Source organism: Alosa alosa, chromosome 3 (genome assembly GCF_017589495.1).
Source record: "Alosa alosa isolate M-15738 ecotype Scorff River chromosome 3, AALO_Geno_1.1, whole genome shotgun sequence".
Taxonomy (NCBI): domain Eukaryota; kingdom Metazoa; phylum Chordata; class Actinopteri; order Clupeiformes; family Clupeidae; genus Alosa; species Alosa alosa.
The window spans coordinates 11,250,010-11,277,980 of NC_063191.1; the positions used below are offsets into that span (position 1 = coordinate 11,250,010).

At 39.7% G+C, this 27,971-nt stretch overlaps 1 protein-coding gene across 4 annotated transcripts; it reads right to left on the reverse strand.

The window, feature by feature from the left end:
* Positions 1-21: 21 nt before the first annotated feature.
* Positions 22-27,966, reverse strand: ankrd10b (ankyrin repeat domain 10b). Of its 4 annotated transcripts, XM_048238607.1 has the most exons (8): positions 27,585-27,963; positions 25,818-25,970; positions 21,179-21,270; positions 15,245-15,342; positions 11,915-11,987; positions 5,011-5,264; positions 3,633-3,728; positions 22-851 (listed from the first exon to the last, which is right to left on the reverse strand). In XM_048238607.1, the coding sequence occupies exons 1-8, from the start codon at positions 27,789-27,791 to the stop codon at positions 532-534; spliced, it is 1,293 nt and encodes a 430-aa protein (XP_048094564.1). In that variant the 5' UTR covers positions 27,792-27,963; the 3' UTR covers positions 22-531. The 4 variants fall into 4 exon arrangements, with proteins under 4 accessions (XP_048094564.1, XP_048094566.1, XP_048094565.1 ...); XM_048238608.1 differs by lacking the exon at positions 22-851 and having other exon boundaries at positions 1,755-3,728; positions 27,585-27,966; XM_048238609.1 differs by lacking the exons at positions 11,915-11,987; positions 15,245-15,342 and having other exon boundaries at positions 27,585-27,960.
* Positions 27,967-27,971: the final 5 nt, after the last annotated feature.

Below are 27,971 nucleotides of genomic sequence, written 5' to 3' on the forward strand. Positions count from 1 at the left end.
CACAAATGAGCACATGGGGCATTTTACTTTAGTAATGTTTTTTAATACCATCTCTTTTTTAAAGAACAAACTTATGTACAAAAAGAAAATAGTAACAGAACAAAACAATGCTTTTAAGCACAAGCTGTGTGATGCATACACACAAATAAAAACAAGATGCAGTTTATGTAAAGTTAAACTAAGACGCACTATAATACAAATACATAAGGTATATTTCATGATAGGCATTACTCATCAATAACAAAAGATCAGACGATAATGAATAACAAAAAAAAAGGAAGGAAAGAAAAATAAATGCACATCAATGCATTAGGCCTCAATGGCTTCCTTATTTTTACTGTTAACATTTAGCTCTAAGCGCAAGTACAAAAAAAGGATAAGTTGCGTCCCTTTTGGTAAACATACAAGCTGACACATTTCTGTTAAACTACAGACTCCCTTCTTAAGAGGCACAGTTGCAGACTTTAAGCTTAAGGCAACTGATTCTGGACAGGCTGATAAGTGGATAATCCTTAAGGGCCAATGACACATTTAACATCCGTGGTAAAGGAGCATGGTGCTGTAGAGCATGTGGTCATAGTGTTCTTCAGCCTTCACAGAGGTGTGGTGGTCCATCTCACTGCCTCCATCCTCAATGTTTTCTGCCGTGTCCCCCAAGCCATGGTAGTTCCCGAAATGCAGCCCGTTGCCAATGTTACCGGTCTGGATGGGGTCACGCACGTTCCCTAAATGGCCTCCATGTCTGGTGTCGGCCATGAGGTCAACACAGTTACCAGGAAACCCATTTCTGTTCGCCTGGACGGTACTGAAGGGCTGAGGAACTGCCTGCAGACTTGAGCCATGGAGATCACCTGAAGTTGGAAAGGAGACCTCAGTCACATCCTGAACAACAAATAGGCAAGATGAAGCCACATAGCTGCCTGAAAATGGCTACATGGTGAAGATAATGAAAAATGCAAGTGCACATTTAATGGTAGGACTAACTGAACAGTGGTGCAACAGGGATGTTTTTAAGAGATTTGTCCAACAATCTCTTGTATACAAAAGCAATAAAATAGGCACCATCCACGATAGCCCAGTTCCCAGTCCCTCTTTAGTTAAAAGCATTTGACCAGACCAACTACATTTTGGTGCCACCCTGATTGCAAAATCAGAGTCAATAAAGCATTATATAAGGCTGAGTGAGACCTTTGAACAATTGTCTTGGTTGTAGTAGGTCACGTCCTGATTCAAACAGATCCCTTGACATACAAATGGGAGACTAGGCATACTGCCCTACTTCTTAAACGTCTGGCCAACATCCCATTACACCTTACATCACAATGGGGCACACTGACAGCCATGACCCAAACAATCTAATCAATCTCACTTGAACTTGAACGCCAAGTTTGGAACATTGTTACAATGAGTTGTAGAGCATCAAATTTACTTCTCTACAGTAAGGATCCACTCAGTGACATTTACTGTGCCATCATCAGAATGTTCAACACATTGTGAATTTGTTATTTTCATGCATGCATTGGAAAGTGTTCTTCACTATAAAAGTATTTGGGGCCCAGTAGGGGGCGCCAAGTACACAAACAAAAGTCAGTTGGTGAAGAGTCTGCTTGCTGTGGACTGTTCTATTAGTTTGTTACTAGTCATAATGAGTCAAAAGCAATAAATTAATTATTCACCACCATATGATCTCTCTCGCCCACTCTCTGCTTTAAGAGATTAGCATCAGATCCACACACAAGCATCCAAACAAGGCATTATGGTATTTCAAGACTGAACATTTAATGGAGTTCAACAAAAAATACAAATACGTTCAACTGTTTCAGTGTTCATCACCACGCTACACTCTACATCAGAGATGCAGTCATTAACATGGATAATCCTGTCTGTCTGGACGTTACTTCAGCGATCACCAGAAAAGACCGCCATTTCATTGGACCAGGAAGTTCAGGCTGAAACAAAGTATCTTCTTTTGATTAGCCTTAATGTCCAACATGTATTTTCTTCCCTTTAAAGCATTGTTACATAGGAAAAGGCATTTTTCTAAAGCATCAGTTTCACTACACCATTGTCTTTGAGTTGCCATTACACTTTTTAAAAATAAACTCATAACTTCCAAAATAATCACTTATTTTCCAACATCTGCACTTGACACCTAAAACAAGCTGAATATTAAACACAACAAAGAGTTAAAAAAAATAAAAACACTACCCTCATATCGAAGGGCCCCATACATGTAGAGATTATAAAGAACGTTTTTTTTTTTTCTTTTTTTATCATTTAACTCAAAGAACTGATAGAGAGAAAACTACCCTAACATAGTCCCACTCCGCTTCTAATGGAAAAGGATAGGCAGACAGAGGGTTAAACAGCACCTTGCCACAACCTAGGAGCGCACAGAGAAGCTGCACAGCGAAGGTTAATGTATGTCATACATTAATGTAGATATGCTTTGGCATAACAAGAATACAAAATTAATTATAACAAAATAAAAAGGAAACACATGAGACATGTCAAAGTTGGACTTTGCACCGCAAAATGCCCAACACCATCAAAGGGATAGGTAGGCCTATTTTTTTGCACAATTCTGGGGCAATAGTATTTCCTCGGGAGTTACCTCTTCTCAGGGAGATTGAACAATGCAGATGACAGAGGTCACATATTTAGCAGGAAGCTTGTAATCAGCATCGTTCGCCCAAAGGGCTTAACGACTTATGGTATCAGAGTTACAGTACCAGCTCTAAACACAGTACATGCATACAGTGGGCTTGACTTGCACAAGGACCATTGCTAATGTTATTGCATGTCTGAGCATGACATCCTAGAATGGACACCAGCGATGCATAAAAGTTCCAAATAACTTGAATGAGGAATGTATCTAATGAAATGGAATCTTGCATTTCACACTAGAACAATATTGATGCAACATACAAATAATGTGGATTTTGCAACAATGATCAGACAGGACAAGGAGATGACAATTCATATGATAATGTCTTCTGGAGGGGCATAAATGGTTTGGCCAGTTTTTCAACTATATACACACAAGCATGCCTGTGTACTGACTGGAGGATGCGTTTTAGTTTTCATGAAAACAAAACGTATTCAAGTTTTACTACCATAACAAAATGCTAGCGCTACCACACACAGGCAGAGTTGTACAGACGTAGGGTGGTAGGAAGTAGGGAAGTCAGAGGGACAAGAGCCCACCAGAACGAGATGCTATATATGAACATCTCTCCATTCAACATGGGACGAGTAAGCCAAACCCACTCAACGCAACACCACACAGGTTACATTCAACATGGGACGAGTAAGCCAAACCCACTCAACGCAACACCACACAGGTCACATTGACCTCACTGGCGTTTTTTTTTTTCCTAACACGCTCAAATCTGAAAACGACTTGGCCAGTGAGGGGGTGCCAGCCAGCCACTAAGGCCACTACAGGTAAGCGTAGGAGTTGGTGACACGGCACGGGATGTGCATGGAGGCCACTGTGATGATCTCCAGCTCCTTGGGAGCGGTGGGTGAGCCGTCCATGGGCACGGCCTCCAGCTCGGGCTCAACGCCCATGTGCGCCTCCGGCGGCCCGACGCAGCCATTGGACCCAAAGGAGAAGGATCCATTCCCACCTGTGGTCGGTGCCGCTGAGCAAGACTCCATGTGCATGGCTTCCATCAGGTCCTCTTGGGCACAGCCGTTCAGGGCCTTCATGGGGAACTGGAGAGCTGTGGATAGTGTGAGGGGGGTGCGGAGCACAGTTTATTACAACAGGATAAGGAAATATTGTCTGTAGAAGCAAGAAGGTTTTTTAGTAACCCTCTAAATTAAGAGTAATAAGCACTTGGGTAAGGAGGTTTAATTACTTTTGTGATTCACTGATATTTGATTTCATGAGGCCATTGAGCCAGGTGGTTTTCACACATCAAATGAACCACAGGGTAGAGGTCTAATAGTTGAGGGTTTAATTAAGTTTTTTTCAGATGTCAAAAAAAGATTTTCAGAAATGTAACAGCTCTACAGCTCTACCACTATAGCCTGTTTGTGCACATCTTTAGAAATGAACCCCTAACATTAAAGGTAGCACCCTGCAGTACCCCTGCAGTAACTGAGCTACCTGAACTCTCAAATCCAAAACCACTACATGCCTGCCAGACAAGCTCTGCATTTTCCAGGCTGTTCAGGAATTATGGAAGTAAAGTAACACGTATGAAATTCTGCAGTGCGCACAACATATAGCTGTAAGGCCAGGGGCAATGCATGTGGGTCAGTCTAACCGTGATGAATGCCGTATCCTGACTAGGCGTGATGGCTAATTTTTTTCTCAACTTTGAAAATATGATCATGTCTTGGCACCAAGCTGAGAGTGGGTAACCATAACACTCTAGATGTGTGGAGCTAAAGGATGAAGTTGGTCCTATTGATTTTGCCAGGCTGTAAATGATCAATCACATGCTTAGAGATGGAGGTTGCTGCAGTAAAATGAGTTATCTCTGGCTGTAGGAGAAAGACAGTTCCCAGAGAACATCTCTCTCCATTAGAGTATGGGAGCATTAGGGGACTGGCATTACGCCAGAGGATGCATCAACGCAAATGTTTTAGTTTCAGGTTTGTCGTCTATTTACAGCCTCAAAATACTAGGCAATTAAGCAATCGATAACTTACAAACTTCCATCTACGAAATCTCCTAAGGCATCCAAACTTTTATTTTGTTGTCCTTTGTTTAATCTCACAATTCAATGCAGAAACTGATAACCCATATCACACATGAATAAATGACTTAGCTACATCACTTATTCTTAGAAGGGGTGGAGCGAAAAATCCATAAAAGGCATGGATCTATATTATGATGCCATCATTAATGTGGGTGACGTATTGTGATTGTACCATCTACTGCATACTGTACCATCACTCTGATGCCCACCCCTTATCCTAAAATAATCAGTTTATAATATAATAACTTTATAAAATAATTAGTCTCCATAGTCTCCACAAAACCCAAGGACTTACTGTCAGTTCTGGCCTTCTTGATGTGATCCGGCTCCATGCTGTCCAGGGACCTCTTTCTGCTGGGCGCCCCCTTGAGGAAGCTGCGCAGCTGGGTGATGGCCTGGTCCCCGTTGGCGATGGAGCCGTTGGTGGAGGAGCCATTGGTCATGCAGTTGAGCTGCTGGTTCTGCGCATTGGCCAGCAGCTGTGCGCACTCCTGAAAGCCCTGGGCATGGGCCAGGTCGGCAGCAGTCAGCCCACTGGCGTTCCTTAAGCTGCACGTCAAGAAAGCTGCCTGTTAGTGGGCTTTACTCCTCAGCGAGTGTGGATTCACATCCACACAAAACACACACACACACACACACACACACACACACACGTATACACGAACGCACACACACACACACAAACAAAATGAACAAAACACACACTTACGCACACAAATACACAGTCAAACCCTGTCTGCTACTACTTCAAACTGATTAGATGGCCATCTTCATTCAGAATATGAAGTGTGATCCGCAAAAATAAAAATCATAGAAATTGAATTTAGAGTATGTAAAATCTCACATTTCTCATCAATCTGAAATTGTGAGACTAAAGTTGCAGTAGAACATGACAAAAAAATGCATTAGCACTTAAATATTGCCTGAATCAACCATAATAGCATAAACCCAAACCACATTCAGACACAACTTGTCAAGGCGAAACAAAAACGACCTACACTAACTGAAAAGCAACTGCACTGCGTCCTCAATGAAAAGTCAGAAGCCAATTTCATTTAGTGTGAAGAAAATGTCTTCGTTTTGGCCATAAGAAAAGAACAAGATGACTTCATCCTGGAAAGCAGAATATTGAACAGGCAAGCAGGAATGACAAATCAGCAGGTCTCCACAATGAATAATCAGCTTGTATAGAGCGAGAAAGGCCGTCTCTGAAAGAGGTTCTCTCAAAGTAGTATCTGGGTGATCCTCTTGAAGATGTACACAGAATAGGAGTCATGAAGCTGGATGATATGGTAGTCAAGATCCTTCAATGGCAATCAAAAAGGCAGCTCCATGAAGTCTGTTTCTGAGCAAGAAAACAAGGATCATAGGTTCTCTCTGTTCATGAAATGTGTAAAAGAAAACAGTCTTGATGGTTCCATCACAAACATGAAGAGCAGATGGGTTGATAAATACTGCAAAACAAATTGTTACCAAGGGGATCCACTTGATAGAACAGAAGGCTCAGGCCGACTCATGGCCTTGTGGATGTGGTATTTGGAGAACCTTTTGTTGGCAAGAGAAACTGCTGAATAGGAGGGAAATGTGATCCTCTCAGAAGGGACGGTGGCTGCAGGAATAGATGGAGGAAAAGATGGCACCTCTTTCTTTGAACGCCTCGGCTCTTCTCACCTACCTGGCCATGATCTCTCAGAGAACAATGCTGCATTTTTTCCATCTCATTTGGAGTAAAGCAGTTTAAAGCAGGGATGGCTTAGAAGCAGTCTCAAAATGTAAGTTTGAGAATAGCCAGCTATCAGCAACAAGCAGGACAAAAATATGGTAATGTTTCTCCTAAACCCCAATGATTAAACTCGCCACTCTTAGAATTAAGCATCCAATACAGGCAAAGTGCAGTAACAGCTATGTTTTTGTCATATTCTACCACAAGCCATAACTGTTGGTGTTCAGGTAATGCATGAATGAACAAACCACACAAGGTTGGGGCACAATGGCTTTGGAACTTACCCATGAAGTCTTAGAAGGTGAGTGGCAACTGTGATCCCCAATTTGTTATAATGACCAGACATTTACACTGATGATGCTGGTTGGAAAGGCATGAATGTCCCCCTGGATTGTGTGTTATGGTGCTTATGCACTCAAGCTTATGTAATAGAAAACCTTAACCATTTTACACTTAACAGTCAGATGAGTTATTTGAACTGCTTCATATATTTATCTTGGTGGTTTATGCTACTTTAGTATCTGAAGACAAGTGGTGGGGTTTCAAATCCAAATTTCCAATCAGCTAACAGAGGTCACATTATGGGCACTATGACAGAATTTTCCATGAATACGGGAGGTCATTTATTTATACACTGCTTCCTTCTAAGGGAAGTGGTGGAGGCTAGAATTCCCTGAAATACATCCAGCCCCTCTCCTTAAAATAAATAAATAAATAAATAAATAAATAAATAAATGGACTGCCTGGAAGCTTCTTTGGCAGAGTGTCAAAAATTCCCAGAAGCTGACTGCACAGGAGAAACAAGTTCAGTACTTGTTGTTCTATAGCTCTTCAGCATCATCAGATTCTGTTTCCGTGGCAAACGATTATTGCAGCACAAACAAACTGGTCTTTGTCACAGAGTGGTGCCTGCCTGTATCCACGTGTCTGAAAACTCAAGCCTTTTTTTTTTGCTTGTCCATGCCAGGCGGACACACTTCCCCCTTGTGTGGACACTGGGGTGCCTTTCTATTCCTCACATTCCACTCCATGTGACTAGGAAGTATGTGGTACAAGTGAAAAAGACTGTATGGAGAACACGTGTCTTGGCATTGCATTTCATTTATGAGGTCTCTCCATGGAAAGATGAATGTAAACTAAGCTACACATGTAGGCAATTTAGAAATGCATCTATGCCTCTATTGTATATGTATACAACTTTACCTATGTGACATGAGTGCATAAAACAATTTAACCACAAACACAGGGAGATATTCATTTGATTTAGATTCTAAGTTTCCTGATTTAGTGACTGTTCATTCATTCATGAATTCCTGATGCATTGTTCCATTTGAAAACTCCTGTCTGTCTAAAGCACAGTACTCAAAACATTCAACCAAAATGAACATTTAGATGCACTTAAAAAAAAAAAAAAAAAAAAAAAAATAATAATTTATAGATTAAAATGTTTTTCATGAATCACTGTTGAACCAATGAATAAACATTCACATAATCCCCTCCCCATCCTCCCTCAAAGGCTGTCCAAATCTAATAGGGAAAAAAATAATGCTTCAAAGTAATTCATACTGATTTCCCCCCAAAATGTGTGCCAAGTACGACAGTAATCAGGCAGGTCTCTGCAGTTGATTATGGTCTTTGGTGCCATTGCCTTGTTACGGAGTAGGTCACATAAAATAGTGTACACAAAGCAGAATACTATTCAGCCAGAAACAATACGGACTGTACAATATTGGACAGACTGCAGAGGCGCCCTCGCCCTAACTTAAAAGCAAGCCACCACTGATCAATACACAATCTATTATTGTACAATGTATTTATGGAAAGTCTACAAGCGAACAGTACATTACGATTTTGGCTGTAGGGACAAACGTTCCTATCCTTTCTTGCTAATGGAACTGTAAAGTCTTTTTTAACAGTATTAATTATACTTTCATATATTCAAAGCACCTTTTGTAACAGTAAAAATACACTTAATGCTGTGTGACCTACCTATAACAATACTATCAAAATCAAGAAGGTGACCAGTGCAACAACCCTTACACTGCTAACAAAATGGCAACACAAACTACAGCTAACCAACACAAGTTAGAAAATCTGGGAAATATGCACAGAAACCAATGGAACCAAGGAAAGTCTTACCCTTGCATTGTAACCACACTCTCATACAACTTCAACATTCACCCTGGGAGATATGGTTAAACTGTACTCCCCGACTTCAACTGACATATCACCACAAAGGTATTTAATTTAGGACATACATGTAGTGCACTATGTGCTTCTACACTATGACACCACACAGTTTTCATGGGTTGGAAAACTATGAAGATCAATTAACCAGCTTCACTAATGCAAGCAGCAATCCTGTGACTGAAAGAGCGCTCGTGACAAACTTGTGGACTTTTCCTGTGCTCACATAAACTGAAAGTTCCTGTACCATCCTACAGCCGGAAATCTGTGTATTGCTGATATAAGTAATATCTATGTATTGCTAATCTACATAATATCTATGTATCAAATTAGCTTTAATATTGATAGCCAGCATGTAATATTTCCTTCACCAGAACTTTAAATATCCTTTTGGGATTGTATAATAACATAGGTAAATTTGGAAGAATTTATAGCATATATCAGGTCCAAATAAATGGAGACTGAGCATATATTACGCAGCATTTTAATGAGCGTTTCCGGCAGCCTTTAAAATCTGAATGTCTAGACAATTTTTGTGGCAGACTTTCCACCAAACTCTTCTTAACCTTAGAAGCACAGAGGACTGTCTGGAGACCAGATTTAGCACACACAGCTAGAATAAACAGCAACAACCGTAACAACCTTTCTCTCACCCAAAAGCTGCAGCAAGGTTCAATGTAACCAGTCTGCCCACTGTATGCAATGCCATTCACAAAAACAAGTTGTGTTTCTACCCACTAGCCAACTCAATAGGTTCATGCTTTATGCACATTATTCACATGTCTCACAGGCAATAGTGGCACCAAAGAGCAAGAGAACATTTCTGAAGACACCCATCCTCTCCTTACTCGTGTCTGTAGTATCTTGCTTGCTGCATTCAAATGATAACCCGGTCTCCGCTTGTTTGTGATTAACAGGATAAAACTAACTACTTTTAGAAATCACCACCAATTCTAGGATTCACTTTGACATTCCATTTTCAAGTCATTTGTTAAAAAATATTTGTAGTATCTTCAATAAAGCTGGCTATTCACTTTACATAGATTAGCTTTCCTTCCAGTGCACAGTCTTGTGTAAATATACATTAAATTGTAAAATTAACAGAAAACAAGACCATGACTTTTATTTGCAGTCAAAGCTCAAAGACTATATACTTCTAATACTACTACTTCTTATACAAGGTTGTGCACTGGAATGGTAACACCAATGTTGAGCGTAACATATTTTGTTGTGTGATATGTGGGTGGGTTTTATGAAAGCCGTAACCCATTTAAACTCACCAATGAACTGGATAAAATTATATAAACCTAACCATGATTGGTAGGGCTTTGATAATTAGATTCAGGATATTTTTTTAATGTCAGCAAAATGCTGTTGAAAAGCGGCTGTCAATCTATAAAACCACTGTCTGAACTAAGGAACAGAGGAGCATTTTAAATGTGAAAAATGTGAAACATGTCCTCATCTTAACTGTGAGGACAACAACTTCGAATATGGTGGTTTACTGTGTTATCAGAGCATAGAACTGGGATAAGAACATACTGATGATTCTGCCATGTCAACTAAGCAAGTGATTTATATACAATGGCCTTTAATTAGCTGCCAACACAGTAAACCACCATTTTCATAGGACTAGGACATACTTTGATGATTTCTGCCATGTCAATTAAGCTAGTGATTTCTATGCGACAGCCTTTAATTAGTAGTTAACCTCACAGTAAATCACGACCTTCTGAACAATACAGAACTCTTCCCTCAGGGGCCCTTCCTTCCTAATCCTATGCCCCCCACTACCTCATTATTCCACTAAGATGGGCACAGTTGGAGTCACAATCGCATAACACGGAAGACAGGGGGTAGACAAAAGTGTGCTTTGTTGACCAGTACCCCCTAATCATCAGCCCCTTAAACATCAGCTCCCCAATCCCTCCCTTTCATTTCCCTCACTCATCTACAGCACATACAGTTCTCTCCTCGCGCTCATCTACTTCCTGTCCTTTATTTGCAGTGTGTCCTCGAAGCCCTCTTCCATCTGATGTAGAGCCCAAATCTGACAGCAGTCATTTTGCTTCTGTGAATTTGCCAACTTCTTAATGAGCTGTTGAGGGCATACCAGGCCACCACAACAAACAAAAGAGGAGAGAGGAGAGCTCATGGCACTGTGCCAGTTACAATCCTATTTTAAAGAAAAATAGAAGTAACTGCCACGGCAAATACTCTTATAAGACTCATTTTTACATTTTAGAAATGTTTACAAACTGCAGAGACACTGCCTTTATTACAACAGACAGATGTCACATGAAATGGCAGCTGTCTGTTACATAGTGTTAATGACAGAAATGGTATGACGTGATTCATATAAAATATGCCATTTGTTAGGAAGCGTTATTTTTGATTCCCCTTGCTGCAAAGCAGATTTGTTTGTCTTTGCTGCCCTCAGCACACATAAGACTAAATTCCTGCTGCTGATTCCTCCCTTCCTAATGGATCACCTGCAACACTGCTCAACACCATGCTTACAACTTCTGTGACTTACATAACATCGTCATTAGGCCTGACCTACACAACCTAGGGGTCCTATGATTAGTGTAAAAATGAAACAAATAAGTTCAATAAAATAAATACAAAAGGAATAAATAAAAGTTTTAGATTTTTTTTTTATGGGCATAGTTAAGTAAAAGCATGCATTTCTAATAAACATGACTATAAAAAAGTAAATCAAACTTTTAAAAAACTTTTCTACAAAAGCATCATTTCCTATCAGTAAAACCAATCACCGCAAGAAATACCTCAACAGATTGCCAGTGTGTAGAAACTGTAGGAAGCGATACAGAGACACACTCCTAATGCCACAACTGTGCGGTTTTCCAAGAAGGGAACTTGTGGCAGAGTCAGCAGATTCTATTTGGATTGCTCTCCCCCTTTTCTGGGATTACTTGAAAAAATCAAGTCATTTCGAATTCAATGGCTGCAAAACATGGTAGACGAGTAGATTTCTTCTTTTTTGTTCTTATTTGTTAACAGTTAACAGAGATTTAAAATATATATGTATATAGATGTATATCTGCAGAGGGTTTGGTCATCATGTCACTTTTCTTAAGGGCAAAGGTGACAGGTGATTAATTCAAAAGAACAGACCGTAGTTATCATGTCATAAAAGGTTAATACTGCAGGTGACATTTGATCATAATAATAAAAAAAACAAGTCAAACTTCTATGCAGCAATAGACAGTGGTTAAATATGGATTAAGGGACATAATGTGCATCTAAGAAGTCAAGACCTGCTCACCTCACCCTGGTATCTATTCTGGCATCTATGTAGAACCTGATACCCAGCAACAAACCCCTGTTCCAACTAGGGGCTCATGGGAAAGAGAATAAATATGTAAACAAACAAAAAAAGAAAACAAGTGTTTTATAGTTACATCATTCAGACTAAGTAGAAGACTAGTAGTCTAATGTTTAGCATATTTTAGCTTAACTTTTGCAAGGTTTTTATTGTGAAAATTTGCTATATGCTTGTATAACATTCAAAACTGGATATTGCATACATAGGTCCTCTCACACGCCCAATGAGAAACGTATTTACCAAGAGAAGAAAGTGAAGGGGGGATGGAACAGGCCACTCAATTTGATGCCATTAAGAGAGTATGTAGCCTGAGTAGGGAGGATAATGCACATCATTCAATGCAGATAATGTCTGTAACATCTATCCATCTCAGTAATGCATCTTTTATTTTTATTGACTGGCCCTAATGCATCATTTTACATACTTGAAAAGGGGGGGGGGGGGCAAGAATGCTTTCAGACCACCAAGTCCAAGCATTAAATGGTCAAAGAAGGAATATTCCTTTATAAAAGGTTGAACATAAGAAAGTGACAGGAATGTGCATTTTGTTTGAGGCTCAAACGTTTAGGTAACCAGACATCCTTCATATCATTCTTCTTCTGATCTTCAAAGAGGAAAAAGGAGTGTCCAATGGATCAAAACAAAAAAGTACCTCAAGCTTTTTTGGAGGCCAAACTTGAGCAACCGTATACAATTGCATTAAAAAAAAAAAATGTGGGCCATACACGGATATGTTTAGGGTATGCATCTAAAATTTAGGAGGTACATTCTGAATTAATTGTTTTCAAATTTTCTAGAATCTTCGGCAAGTCTTCACTACACAACAGAATGGCAAAATACGGAATAGATCCTTAATGGGAAAGTTTGTCTTGAGAGAACAGGAACCAGGGAAGTAGACCAGTTGAATAGTTGCAGGCCCATCATGAAAGTTGATGAAGGAGCTCTGGCAAAAGGGAGGTCAAGATAACTCTGACAGCAGCTATGACGACTGTTGCCAGAGTAAAAAGGTCAAAATTCTGGCGGTCATCTTGCCAGAGAGAAGGAAAAGTTCCAGTGGAGCTTCGGTGACTATGGTTGTTCAGAAAGAAAACCCATCAGCTGCTAGTTTTGTATAGTAGTAAGCAGTAGTGATAGTAAGACTTCGGAGAGGAAAGTATCAATATCCAGTTTTGTGGTCAATCATAAAATGTCTTGTATTAAGGAAACTTTGAACTTTAACACAATTAAATTATTTTGCAATACGGTCTCTGAAGCCTACTTTGAATGCATTAACTGTCATTTTGTTCATTTAGTTATTAACATTTTTTAAACATCATTTAGGTTGTATACATTTATGCCACATTTTCATTTTTTCCCTACATTTTCTATTATTTAACATCTGACCAAAGTTTAACAGTGTGCAACATTTCTGAAAAAGAAAAGGTTTAATTCAGTCTGAACTTGATTTTGAAAAGAGTCTACAGAATGTTAAGGAAATTGGACAACACCAAGAAAGGCATACACAGGGCGCCTGCCAAAATCTTTTCGGCAGAGGAATGCTTCTTGTGGAATGCTGCCTTAGAAAACATTAGCAGGTCTGCAGTCTTTGCCTCCTCTAATCACACACGCTGGCACAGACACCTGGTTTACAAGCGCATCTCAGCAATCTCCTCGTATATAAGGATGACTCTCTGGGTCAAGATCCCCACAGAGAAAATGCCGCAGCAGCTTGTCTTCCAATTTCAAGAGTCAGTGAAACTGGGTCACACTATTTTTTCCAAGAAGAATACATTTAAATACCCTATGGCAACACAGACTGTGTATAGTGAAACTGATCTCATAATATTTAGATTTTTGCAATCAATGGAAATTTCTTGCTAATGAGGCTACATTACTATCAGTGTTCTATTGCACCTGCACCATTTGGAAGCATTCTGCATCTGCATAGCAACTGCAATGTAAGACGTTTACTAACTTGGCTGCAGATACTAAGACTGACTGTGTGAAATAGTCCTCTGGGACATTTTCAGTGATCAAAGGACCAAAATGGATGGAGTGTTGGCCTACGTCTCCGTGGGACCTATAAAGCATCCATCTTTATTTTAACTTAAGGTCAAATATGCTACAGACAATCAGTATTCTGCAAGTAGTTTGACGTTTGGCTTTTGGAATTTAGTGAATTTAACATTCTCTAACCATTATGTTATGGAACACCTTCAACTGCTTCTAATTTTGCTAACCATGCTGTTGTTAAATGGCACCAAAAGAACCAAGTATTTTCATAACAATACTTACATATTACCTACATATTATAATTGGTAATTACCAATTACCTTGCATATTTAAAATTGTATTCAAACTCTAAAAACGTGTATATTACTGTTCTTATTGGCATTGGTAGCTTGTTAGGCAATGACAGAGTGTGGCTTCACACCAAAATCCAGTTTGGACCAAGATGAGGGATAATTTGAATTTCAAATATGAACATTTAAATGAAACCACACCTCTGGCCTGCTCTTTTTTTTTTTTTTTTGCTGGGTCAGACAATTTCAACTCAGTGCCCTCCTAGTAGTCACTCATTTAAAGTTTGCAGAACCTGGTGAGATATCAATGTCTGTGTAGCAACAAAATGGCTACCCATTATTTTATTTTAATTATTTTATGTATTTATGCATTTAGCTGATTTACCAATTGCAGGGGCCAGTCTCCCTAAAGCAACTCAGGATTAAGTGCCTTGCTCAAGTGCTTGCACAATTTCCAAACAATGCACATAGAGCTACTCTGCCACTGCAGTCATTATGCATTAACAGATGTCCATAGTGGGGAAAAGTCTCTTTTTAATAAGCGCTTGATAGCCAAGCCTTCTTTGCGCACATAAGCAGTTTTGTTGGTGATTTTGTATTTTCTGCTTTGGTTCTTTGCTGTTGTTATTATTGTTGTTGTAGCAGCAGAATTTCATGTCATAATGTGTAATGTTAAGGCTTAGGCTAGCTATTGATTGGCCACTGAGAAATCCACTACCTATAGCACAAGGAACGTAACACCTCTCCTATGTATATTTGAAAAGATTCAAGTCTGTGAAATGTCAAAAATAATAATTGCATTAAATAGGTCATATTTTTGTCTTACTATTGTTTAGCAAGTAATCAATCTAGACAGAAGGTGTGCTGTTAAATAAAATAACAGTTACAGTTTGAGAGTTGTTTTGTTTCATAAAAGTTTGTTTTGAACTGTTAAAACTAATATTTGCATTCAATGAAAAACAAAAAGGGGGACCATGAGCCCCTCTACCTGTTAGTCTTGCGCCTGGTCTGAGTCTCCTTGAATTACCTCTCACCCTTGACCTCCAGTACTGGCACAGACTAAACCTACTGCTAACTCTAAAACAGCTGTTGAGGGAATACAACAGAGTGAACGAGGAACGGTACTTACAACATGCTTCAATCCTGACTTAACCCTGCAGCATCATAACTACTAAGACCTTAGAAAACACATGAGTCACAGAGCAATTACAGTGATATCTGGTTTCTAAAAATAAAAACAAAATACTCAAGAGGCTGGAGACCAAATGCACATTTCTTCAATGATGCCATCACAAGAATAAGGTTGAGTGTAGCTGTGGGGGAAGTTGACGTTAAATATTAAGAAGATATCAGGTATCTGGTATCAGACTGGGTCCAAGTACCCAGTTTAATCAATGTATAACCAGTGAATTTGAATGCTGTGTGATATGCTTTCTGGACAAATATAAATATCTGGATAAATATTGCGGTCCCTTGCCACGTCACAAAGCAAGACATAGGCTACTCATTCACTCGCACACATAAAAGGCAATCTTAAACCCACAGCATAAATGCTTAGGAGGTTGACGGGAATATAACACTTGTATGTCTATCGAGAGATTATCATCTGAGAGGAAACTGGCCAGTTGTCTACATAAAGGCCTCCAGAGACTATGGGTAATTATGGTTTGTGGGATTCAAAACCTCTACTCTGTTCTAGCATACTGTTGGAAGCCAACAAGTAAACTGTGAGCATACAGAGAGACAATTTCATAAAGCGCTATGGATTATGGGAAATCCAAGAGAAAATCTGTCTAGACTGTATAGTATTTTTCCCCTAGTAATTTAATGGCAGAGGCATTAGCAGGTTATGCAGTCACAACAGAAGCCATCAACATCCACATACATTACAGTGTCTTTGGGCTTTGGGCTGAAACTGCCTGGCTAATGCATGTTTATATTTATAACCTCAAGCTCACAAAAGGGGCAATATGCAATGATATAAGCATTCAACTCTGAAATCTAAGATTTATGCAAATACTGAGTCATTATGTTTCTGTTTATGTGGTTCCTGAGGGAATCAGCACACAGCTTAATTGACACATTATTCTCACTGACCTGATGATGATAATGCATTCAAACAAAAGGAAGATTTCAGAGCTAAAATTATCATCAAACAATCTTCTGAAAGGAAGAGCTGACTACATGCAAATAGAGGCTAAACCATGACACGTCTGAAGCTGAGCAAACACACACACAGCATTCAAAGCCACTGGAAGTTCTCAAATTCCCAGAATAGAAACTCTTGACAGGTAAGACAAATACTGGGGCACAACTCGCCCCAGAGAAAAGCTTCCTCTGCAGTGTCTTACTTCCTCCAGCAACTCACTTCTTATGAGACTTAAACCCTCTGCTACAGGGTATTCTGAAGTAAAGTACGTTTACATTTCACAGTTCAGCAGCTGGATGAAGGAAAACACTACAGAGCCACTTAAGCCACCAAGAACCCTACTGGTACTCTTCCACAGATGACATGACAAACATACTCAAATTCAGTTCACTTTAGTCAATAACTCTCCACTATGGCAAGCCATTACTTGAAAGAGTGAGATCTAATTCAGTTCATAATACTTTGTCCTTTTTGATGATAGAAAATGATACAGATCCCAGCCTCAGTCAGTGTTAGTCTCCAAACAGACTTTCAACTCTAACTGACCTCAAATGAGACATTTACATGCATTTCTTAATGTGAGGACAGGCCAGTAGAGATAATTATTTATACCAGACTGGTAGTTATACACAGTAAATGAACACTAAATATAGCACCAGACAGCTGCCAATGATGGCCCCTTTGGGAAGCTTTGACTGGTAAACAGAGACAATCTTTAATCTAAGTAATTTATACAAATAATTTTGATGACTTGTGATTTCACAAGGGTGTTTAGTTCTAAATGTTCAAAAGATTACAAATAATTTACTTGGCCGCCAAGTTTTCCATGTCTATGAAAACTGACATTTTAAACACTGTTATTGCTACACTTTTTGTAAACGTCAAAAATACCCAAATTGTGAGGTAAATGTGGCCGCCATAAATTTATGCCAACAGACACCGCAAGGAAACAAGACAAAAACAGGGCCCTGAGAAACTAATTATGAAAGTAATGGCAACCCAGTAAACGGAGAGGTAATGACTAAATCATGGCGATGAAGCACAACACATAAAGTTTTAATGCATGTACACATGTAAAGGGGGAAAGGGCCACTTCATGATACTCTTGCTGCTGAGTGCAACTGTGGAAGATACCTTTGCGGTATTTTCTGTAATCAGTGACCTGTTATGTAGGATAAGGACATTTCTACCATTTACTTGCAAGGAGATAAGCATCTTCAAAACACTGTTGGTCTTTTCCTTCCTCGGCTGCAGAAGTGCAACAGTAGCTTTCGCTTTTCTTTGCCAGAGGTGAAGGCATACTGCACCAACAAGTAATGCAAGTTGTTATTTTTAATCCTATTAGCGTTCTTCACGACAGGGCAAAAAAAAAAGAAAAGAAAAAAAGAGAGAATCTTACAGGCTCATTCAGAGAACAGGCTTGACAGAAGATTTTTGAAAAAAAAAAAAAAAAAAAAAAAAAAAAAAAATATTCATCCACCAAGCTACATCTTGTTCAAAAAATTCCACAGCAGTGTGCATACAAGACGTCGCCTGAAGGTCCAGAGAGCTTGAGTGTGAGTGTGTTGGGAATATCGGCAGCTGCTGCCACTCCCGACCACAGTGCAGGTTACTGCGGTGCCTGGGGTGAGTCTGCCAGGGTGACCCAGGATGAACTATTTACTCGTCCATCAGTAGGCACACAGAGAGTGTGGCAGGCCAGCATGGAATGTACCTCCATTTACTTTTGAGGAGTGGCAACAGCTTGCACTGCAGCTTACACTGTAGCAGAAGTCTGAAGTCAAATTTAGATCACTCCTCAGAGTATTTGGTGAAGCTCAACATCACAACGGGTACCTTATTAATTATTTAGGCTTTTTTGTTGAGAAATTAAGTCTACTTTCTCTGAGAGTACTAGGTTCTGGGAATGGGAAAATGTGAGCCTTTTTGCAGAGACTGAGTCTAAACCATTGAGTGTGTTTGACATACTCAGAACCACATGTAAAAAAAGGTATGAATTGATGCTGAAGGTTGGGGCTTTGGACAGTGGTTTGGATGATGGTAAGCTCTAGGCTGTGTTCAGCTCATGCCATCTTCCACCAAAGTGTCCCTGATTATCAATGTACACCAGCCACTGGTTTGCATGGAGTGGGAGATCAAAATTCCAGCACCTTTGGCTCCAGCAGATGATTTGGTAATCCAAACTGTTCCCTCTCCACTTTCTCTTCTGCAGTGGTACGATGCTAAGAACACCTCTCATTCATATGGCAGCTTGGTCATCCACACGGAAATTGTGTAGATAGACGTCTCCCTCCCTCGCTCTCTCTCTCTCTCTCCCTCTCTCTCTCATATTTTATTTTTATATATATATATATATATATATATATATATATATATATATATATATATATATATATATATATATATATATATATATATATATATATATATATATATATATATATATAAAAACACACACACACATACTGTGATGTTATAGGGCACTATACTACCCAATTCTAGTTCTGGAGAGCAAAAGCATGTGGTTTATGCAACACTAAGAGTAGGTTGCCCAGGATCTAATATTAAAATGTTTCTAGAGGGTATTAATCACTTACTGAAGTGCAACTTCCAAGCTTACCAGAGAGGTAGTGTGGGTCCCTGGCGTAAAGGGAGAGTGTTGAATTTGGACAAGCTCTGGGAAATTTGGTGTATCCTTAATTAACGTGGTCTGTGGCCAACAAAAACGGCTCCAAGCACAACTTGGACTTCAGCAGAAGTGCATGGGGAAAAAAAAAACATTGGAAGAGAAGAGCTGAACATTTCTTCCAGTGACCGTGTAACAGATCATACTCCAGGCATATGAATGAAAATCTCCTAACAAGTAAATGGTTCAGGGAAAAGGTGTTTTCATTTCATTGTTTTGTGTTCAACCCAAAGGAGCAGCTATGAAAAGATGTGCATTTGGTCCATCCAGCCAGCTACAAAAACACACACTTACCAAAGCAAACCGGTTAAAAAGGAAAACTTCAAACTAAATTGCCTCTACCTTCTACATGAAGGAATGCAAGATAATGACATTTAAACATTGTACTAGAGAGACTAGTTAAATATTGCATGATCATACATGAAATAGGTATCAAGTACATGCTCAAGGAGAGACACAAGTTGAAGAAGAACTCCATCAAATACAGACTATATTAAAACATTAACAAATGTCATTCACCCCTTATCAAGTCACTTTTTGTCTAATAAATAAAATGGTGAAGCACCCAGCAGTACCTATAGTATCTGGTTGAACACATGTTTATGGAATCCTGGTGGGTAATACTACAGAGTGAGACTAGTGGCATGTTGAACCCAAAGCCTGACGTGTGCAGATTTGGTGAACAGTGGTGAACGCTCATGGTGGACATGTTTTCTTTGAGATTTTAAATTTGAACGACTTTGTGTACACATTTCAATTTGTTTTCTTTTGAATGTAAACAAAAAGGCAACAAGGCAATTGCCACAAACATTCTCCTGTATGCCAAATTTGAAGAAACCTCTGGCTCTTGGCTCAACATACAATTAATCTCGCCTCATAGCAAAACCCTCTAGTCAGCTACACCGATTTGCATCTTGTGACTGAAACGTTGTCTGAAAACTATTCAATGTTAACCCTAGGACGAACTCTGGCCATATTCAAACACTACTGGAACACTAAATGCACCTTATGAATTGAATTGAGCCTGTGATTTGAATCAGTCCTATTTTGTTGTAATTCTCCATGTGAGCCAAGTAGAAATCCTTGTGTAATTTATAATAAACATCCCTGGTCTTAAATAATATGATTTTACTAATATCCTAAATTACCATTCAGTTAGAGATGTATATGGTATGATTCAGTTTTTAATATAGTAAGCATGTATAATGGTTTCATTTCCCCCTCTAGGCAAAAAGCATAACATATGCAGTTTTAATGTCACTGTGACCATCTCAAATCACAAAAAAAGGGAAAGACTCCAAAACACTATAAAATCCCAGAGCAACTTAACTGCACCAGTGCAAGAGTGCAGGGTCGCGTTTCCCAAAACCATAGTTGCTAACCTGTTAAACTTAGTTGGTTGGCAATGGGAAATTGCATTGCAATTTAGTTTTAGGAAAAGCGCCCCAGATCGACTAAATTAAAGGAACCGTATGCAAGAAAAATATTTCAATTAATCATAAAATGGCCCTGATATGTCACTAGACATTAAGAATTCATGTTCATTTCAAATACTTATATCACTGACAACAGTAGTCCAGCCAGGATATTGTCATTTAAAAAGTGAAGTTGCAGCCCTCAACTGATGTTGATGTTGTGTTTTGGCCTGATGCGCCACCCTCCACCTATCTACTAATCACAAAGTCAGTAGTGTTTTGGCATCCGCGTTGGCAACCTCGAGTCGGGGGGGGGGTGGGAGGGGATACACCGCTCTTCTGTATTTTGAAAGTGATTGCAGTACCAGTTTTGGCCACAATCATACATATGGTTCCTTTAGGTACAGTGCGATCGCTAAATTGAACTCTGAAGAGTAGTGGGCCCATCTAAGTGAAAAAAAAAAAATACCACCAGGTGCTTGAAGCTCACTATTGTGACCACCATTGTGATTAGAAGGGGACATAAAAAGTGAATGAAGACTTTTGGAAAGGTGAGTGTGCAAACGATTTGATGGAGTTCCCCTTGAACACCGTGCAGTCCGAGCGTGGGGAAGCAGCTAGGGGCAGTAGAGTTAGAGGGCAGGCTAGGCGGGGGGAAAGGGCAGTACTTACTCCGCTTTTGCCCCCCGCATCAGGAGGGCATTAATACAGTCGATACTGCCGGCACGGGCCGCCTTATGGATGGGGCTCTCACCCACATAGTCCTGCAGACAAACACAAAGGCAGTTAATGAGAGCAACAGCGAAGGTAAGGTGTGTGTGGGGGGGTGTTTGTTAGAGAGTGAGTATGTGTATTAAAGCTCATGGTGGTCAAGTCTGTCAAAACTAAGAAAAGAAAAGAAGGCATTCAAATGCATCAGTGACCTTTTTAAAATGCTCACATTCTCTTTTGGATCAGTAACCATAATGAAACAAGAAGTGCACAGTTCACTTTGATGGCCTACACCCTTTCCTGGCACATAGTCAACACAAACAATTAAAAACAGGAAGCACAAGATGTTGAACTGAAACTACTGCGAATGACACTCTATTCATCACAGTAGAGACCAATTATAAGCACAGAGAACAAAGTGTAATTTGTGTGTGGTGAGGCAGGATACAGTTAAAAACCATCACTACCTGAATCATTGGGCTCAATAACCATGCATTTAAACAGTTCCTTCTACCCCTTTCCTGGTGTTCTTAGTCATCATGTAAATCTGAGTATGAAGTTCATTTCATCTCCATTGGGATCTGTGATAAGCCTTCATCTCATACCAGGAAAGGACAAATGATCTAACACACCCCTGCGATCACTTTCTCCAGTCCAAACCTCCCAGAGCTGGGCCTATTTACTAAGAGTAAACCAACATGTGCACATCCCCTACAGTCCACTGTCTTAAAAGGTCACTGAAGTGGTTTTAAAGGCTATGATTTCATGTCTATTGAATTACTCCCATCATAATTCAGGAGATGGAAAAACAACTGCTTGGGAGGGTGGTGTTGGGGAGAGTGTTTCCTTTCTGTTGAGAGAGTATCCATGACTCCAGAAAACTGGTAGGACTAATCCATCAAGCGTTTTTTGTATAACCCGTTTTGGAGGTTTTGTTTATCATCTTAAATTTAACTTGTACTATATATATATATATATATATATATATATATATTTTTTATTATTTTTTATATATGATGTTTGTATACAGAGACTAATTTTGACATTAAAGGGAAAGAAAATGTAAGCTACTTTACAAATAAATGCACAATTTACTCAAATATAAATAAATAAATAAATAAATAAATAAATAAATAAATAAATAAATAAATAAATAAATATAAATAAATAAGTATATATAAATAAAAATAAATAAATAAATATATATATAAATAAAAATAAATATAAATAAATAAATAAATAATATATATATATATATAAATAAATAAATAAAATATATATATATATATATATATATATAGTAAAAGTACCTCACTTGATACAATATTCGTATCTCACAGAGCCTTTTTTCTTACGTAAAATATCTATAAAAACCCTTTCAACTCTGTGAGGATTCATCCTAACCCACATTGAAGCAGGACAGCTGACATAAACAAGAGGAGACAGATACTCAGCATGTTCAGACACGAGCCCGGCAGCTTGAACCTCACCCCTGAATTCACAGCATCCCACAGACACCACTCAGAGGAGAGCACCCACCCCCCCCATTCCCACGGCAACCATGACTTTTATGACTCATCACAGGCACAGAATATAGGTCAGTCTGCAGCCCCAGTAACCCGTTGTTTAGTGTCTGATTGGCTGGCCGGGCAGCTGCTGCTATCAAGCTAGCGCTGTGCCCAAAGTTGGAGGGGGGGGGTGCCATTAAGATATTCAAATGAACCTTTCTTTCAGTTCAGTGATGTGTGCATAAAGGACAATTTGTGAAAGAGCAGTGCCATGCTATATTTGGTGCCACGTACGTATCGGCGCTTATATAACCGTGGTAACAGTGACCTACTAATCTGGATTCCCTCAAGCCCCGAGCATCGGAGGATGAGGAGGAGGCCGGCTATCTGAGCTGACAAGTCAGAAATCTGACTGTGCACACACACACACACACACAGTGTACACACACACACACACACACACACACAGAACCCTGGGCAGAGGGTGCATAGTCTTACTTTTAAAGAGGGCGTGTCCAAAGTGAAGGTGGGTGTGTGGGTGCTTTCGGCCATGCGTACGTGTGCGTACGTGTGTAAGTACCATGTATAACTGAGATTAAGAGCTTGTAGGGTGTGCAAACAACATTCACTGCTGACACACACTGGTAGGCTGATTGGGGAGCTCAGACAGGCTTGTTTTAAATTCCACACTAAATGCAGGATGAGGCATGGTGGTTAAGAGCTTGTATGTCTGTCTCAATGTCCATCTCCAGTAAAATCTGGAAGTCTGAGCTATCCCAAGGTCAAGCTGATATTCAAATAGGATTGGTTTGAGCTCAAAAACACCTAACCCAACAACATTGAATTTCCCCTTGGGGATCAATAAAGAAAGAAAGAGAAAAAGAAAGAAAGAAAGATAGAAAGATTCTTTCTTTCTTTCTTTCTTTCTTTCTATCTAGACCACTTACTAATTTCAAACAGTTCTCAGCTCAAATTCACCACATGCATAAGTCCTTTCATTTTACCTGGGCACACAAGTCAGTCTTGGGGAAAAAAACAGCTAAAGAGAACAATATTTAAACTTTCAATTATTTTATGCCACGGACAGTGGAAAAGCTCATTCTCAGTTGTTAGCTCCATCTCATTCCATTCCAGTGAACTCCCGAGACCTTAACAAAAAAAAAAAAACTGCCGACCTGGCCAGAATCCAAACCTGGCCACCCAACATTTCAGTTCAGTTCATATTTTTAGAGATTTGCACAATGGTGCTTTTGCAACTCGGCAAGACACTGCTAAACATGACTGGATGAAGCAACTAACTGAAAGATACGCAACAATCTAACTGACTACAGCAGTGATAAGTACCTATGCAAGAGCAAAAAGGTCTTTACAAATCCATTAACAATAAATAAATAAATAAATAAATAAATAAATAAATAAATAATAATAATAAAAAATCAACCCTGAAACATAATACCCAAGTCATACGTGAAGAAAGCTGAAACTGCAGCATGTGGCCTTGTGGGTTACAATCAAACTCATCCCATGGTGCATGAATGCAGCAGAGCCACAGCATCTGAAGACAAACATGACAGCATGCAGCAGTACCAGGACCATGCAGTCATTTAACTACTCTACAGCATATACACAGTGCTTTTTGAAGGGCACCAAGTATGACATCATTGCATTAACAAGAAAACATTCCCACCTCCTCAGAAATGTCTAGTATAAGGTTCCCAGACATGGATCTAAGGCCTCTGCTAACTACAGCCAGTCCAGTCTGCTGTCCACTGCAGACTTTCCACCTTCCACCATTTTCCTTCCTCCTACAGTAGGGCTGAATGATTTATGGAAAATATCTCATTGTGATTTTTCTGACAGATATTGTGATAGTGATTTAATTTTCTTTATAAATCAAGCTTCAGTTCAAGATTTACTAAAACACTCGTTGAAGCTTTAGTAAGATAACCTGCATTGAAGCTTTATTAAGATAAACCTGATATACACTAATCCAAGGGTGAATTACTTTAAAATATAGTTTTAACATGGGCCACATCTGATTAGTTAGCATGCTGAGCATGGTACAGATGATTAATGAGCATGACCATTACACAAGAAATGAATTCAATGAAAACCTATATGTAGCATTATTGATCACTGGGTCAGAGCCGCTAGCTGCACAATTAATAGCAACCCTTGAGATAAACGGAGATTATTACTTGAGATTGAGTGCACATTAATATTCTGTTCAGCTACCATCATCAACATACACAGTTCTCATAGGTAGAGGATAGATAGACTTCTCTGCATAGTCTGTCTGCCTCTCCACCTTCTCCATGTTTGTGTATGTACTGTCCACTGGCCTACTGTTTTACTGCTACTCTGTTTACACGCTATATTAGCACATATGCACAACCCCTCCCTCCCTCCCACAGCCTGGATTGTGGCCGTACTTAATTAATACTTTTTATTTAATACTTCACCAATGGCTGTAACCCTATTACTTAAACCTATTCTTGCATGCATATGGAACTACATGCTCAGTCCCTGCCCTATCACTGCAAGAGCCTCATGCTTGATCATCCTTAAGCACACTATGTGGATATTTGATTTAGTTTTTTTTTTTTATCTTCTACTGTATATATTGTGCAATGGAGTTTCTTTATATTTATATACTTATATTCCTTTTTCTGTTGTAAGTGCATGTTGTGTGTGATGTCTGTATGCTACTGAGACCTTGAATTTCTCCTGGGGGATCAATAAAGTATCTATCTAGCAAATAACAATTATTGTGCAAGGAGAACCAGACACATTTACACAAAGTGAATACTCATTTAGCACAGAAAGCTGTAACCTTGCATTATTGAACACACTTATTATTGCATAAAAGCAGCACCCAATGACAGCAATAGACCCTTTCAAGAGAGTTCCATTGTCAGCATCATAGTTGGCCCCACAAGACTTCCTTTTTAACATTCCATATGTTATCTTAATGCAGAGGAAGTAGATTGGGGCCCAAATAGAACGTTCAAGCATTGTTTTTGTTTTTATTGTTGAAAGGGTCTATAGGTAAACCATTCAACCCCATCACTACACGGCCGACAGTGACCTACCTGTCGGTTGATGTCGGCCCCAGCTTGTAGCAGCCACAGCAGGCAGTCAGGGTGGCCTCCAAAGGCAGCGATGTGCGTGGGGGTCTGGGCGAAACGCGAAGTCTCCAAGTTCACACCACAACCCACCTGCACCAGACGCATCACACACTCCAGCTGTTGTCAGTGTGGTTGGTTGGTTGGTTGGTTGGTGGGCCAAGAAGGGGGGCGAAATGGGAATTGAAGTGGTTGTAGGAGAGGGGTGCAGGAAACGAAGTGAAAAAAGCAGAAGAAATGACCAGGACCAAGGTGGAGGGGAAAAGAGAGGGTGGAAAGTTAATCACAGGAAATGAGTTGGTCTTTGTTTTCGGTCTCTGAATGCACAGCATTGTTCTGTTAATTGCACCCTGCAAGGCCACAAGGCAAGATCACAGCAACAAATCCAAAGATAACGTTTCCCAGCAATAACTCCGCCACTCCCTCGAATCTCTCCCCGTCCTCTCGCACACCATGCACACTGTACTTATGACACATTTACTAACCGCACACGCAAAAAGACACACACGCTCTCTCTCTACATCGACCATGGTATTAACGTTACATGACTCCGAGTCCGAGCAGTCTGATGCACGGATGTGCTGCTGCAACTGTGGCAGGGCAGATAAAGGTTTCCGTGAAACGTTCTCGCTCGCACGTCTGTCCAACATAGCCTTGTTAACACGGAAGAAAGGGAATGGTAGACCAGGCGAATGAATGGGATTGTTGAGGGAGGGAGGGAGCGTGCGAGCGACAAGAAAGAGTGTACATTCCAAAGTAAAATGAGCACCGCTCGAGCGAGCAGTTAACATGTGCTCAATGTGCATTTTAATATAATCAACATATTAATGAAGTACTTTCATTGGGTAAATTCATCCCAGTCTATACAGTACGTATTATTGAGTGTGCAGCTGCAACTCTGCTGTGCTGTTCGTGTCCTTCAGGAAAATGTTTCAGGTTTTCCAACAGATTCTCCTCCTTACTGGAAGTGGCAGCTAACGTTATGGCGATTTTATATTTCTAATTTTAGACCCATGACCGCCAGTCTAGACGATAAGGGCAAAGGAACAAAGTATCTAAATGTACCACCTAAAATAGACCAATGAAGCACAGCAAGCTGCGATAACCAAATGTCTTTAACGTCAAAAGTATTTAACTTTAAGTTGTCAACTAACGTTATTTTTCCACGGCAAGAAGAAATGTAAATACGAAATGTTAAGTTAAGACAGTCATGAAGAAATTAATTGTGTTACAGTTGATCAGTGTTAACTGATCGATTAGTTTACGTTCACTGGTTTATCAACAAAGCAAATCTCACGTAATCAACACGCAGACCTTTTGCAACATTAATTTGGCTAGTAAGGATAACATTTTGAAAAACTGAATGACAAAGAAGTGCCCATGCCTTTGCTAGGTGCGACGACGGCTAACGTTAACGTTATTGGTTCTAGTAAGCTAAACTTACCGAACATTGACATAATAAATAATCAGGTCTGTAAAATGACTTATTTCAAATATATTTTCGTTGTAACTGCAAACGATTACTTAATTAATTCAAAAACAGAAAGTTGATGTTAGATAGTTATTTTCCTGGTGAGGCCACCTTATGTTATCGTTACGCATTTGATAATGGCGGCTAACTACAATGTTTTATTCAGCCAGGCAAGGAAGCGTGAGGCATTGTTTAACGTCTTGGACTCCTTTGTAAGACAAATCATCAGCCTTGTACAGAAAAAGAATAAAGACACTAATTACCTTTCCAAAATGGGCCGCCCAATGTAGCGGTGTCCATCCGTAGAAAGAATCTTCCACGGCTAGGTCTGCCTGGTTGGTAGTACACTGAAGAATCGAGCACAAGGCGCCTACATCTCCATCCCTGCACGCCCGATGCAAAGGGAACCGAATGTTCAGCACCTCCTCGCTGGAGAAGCCAGACTCTATGCCCACCGACATTCTGCGCATATAGGCTACGATTGGTTTTCTCTACAGTGAAAAATATACACTACGGTTAAGCTATTGTTTTGTATTGGAAAATTCTGCGCTTGTGCTGCTGCTCAGTATCGGCTCACGCCGCCCTGTGAGCAAACAGTGAGCACACATGCAGAATCAAAGCTCATGCCGACTGACAGAGAAATAAATTAC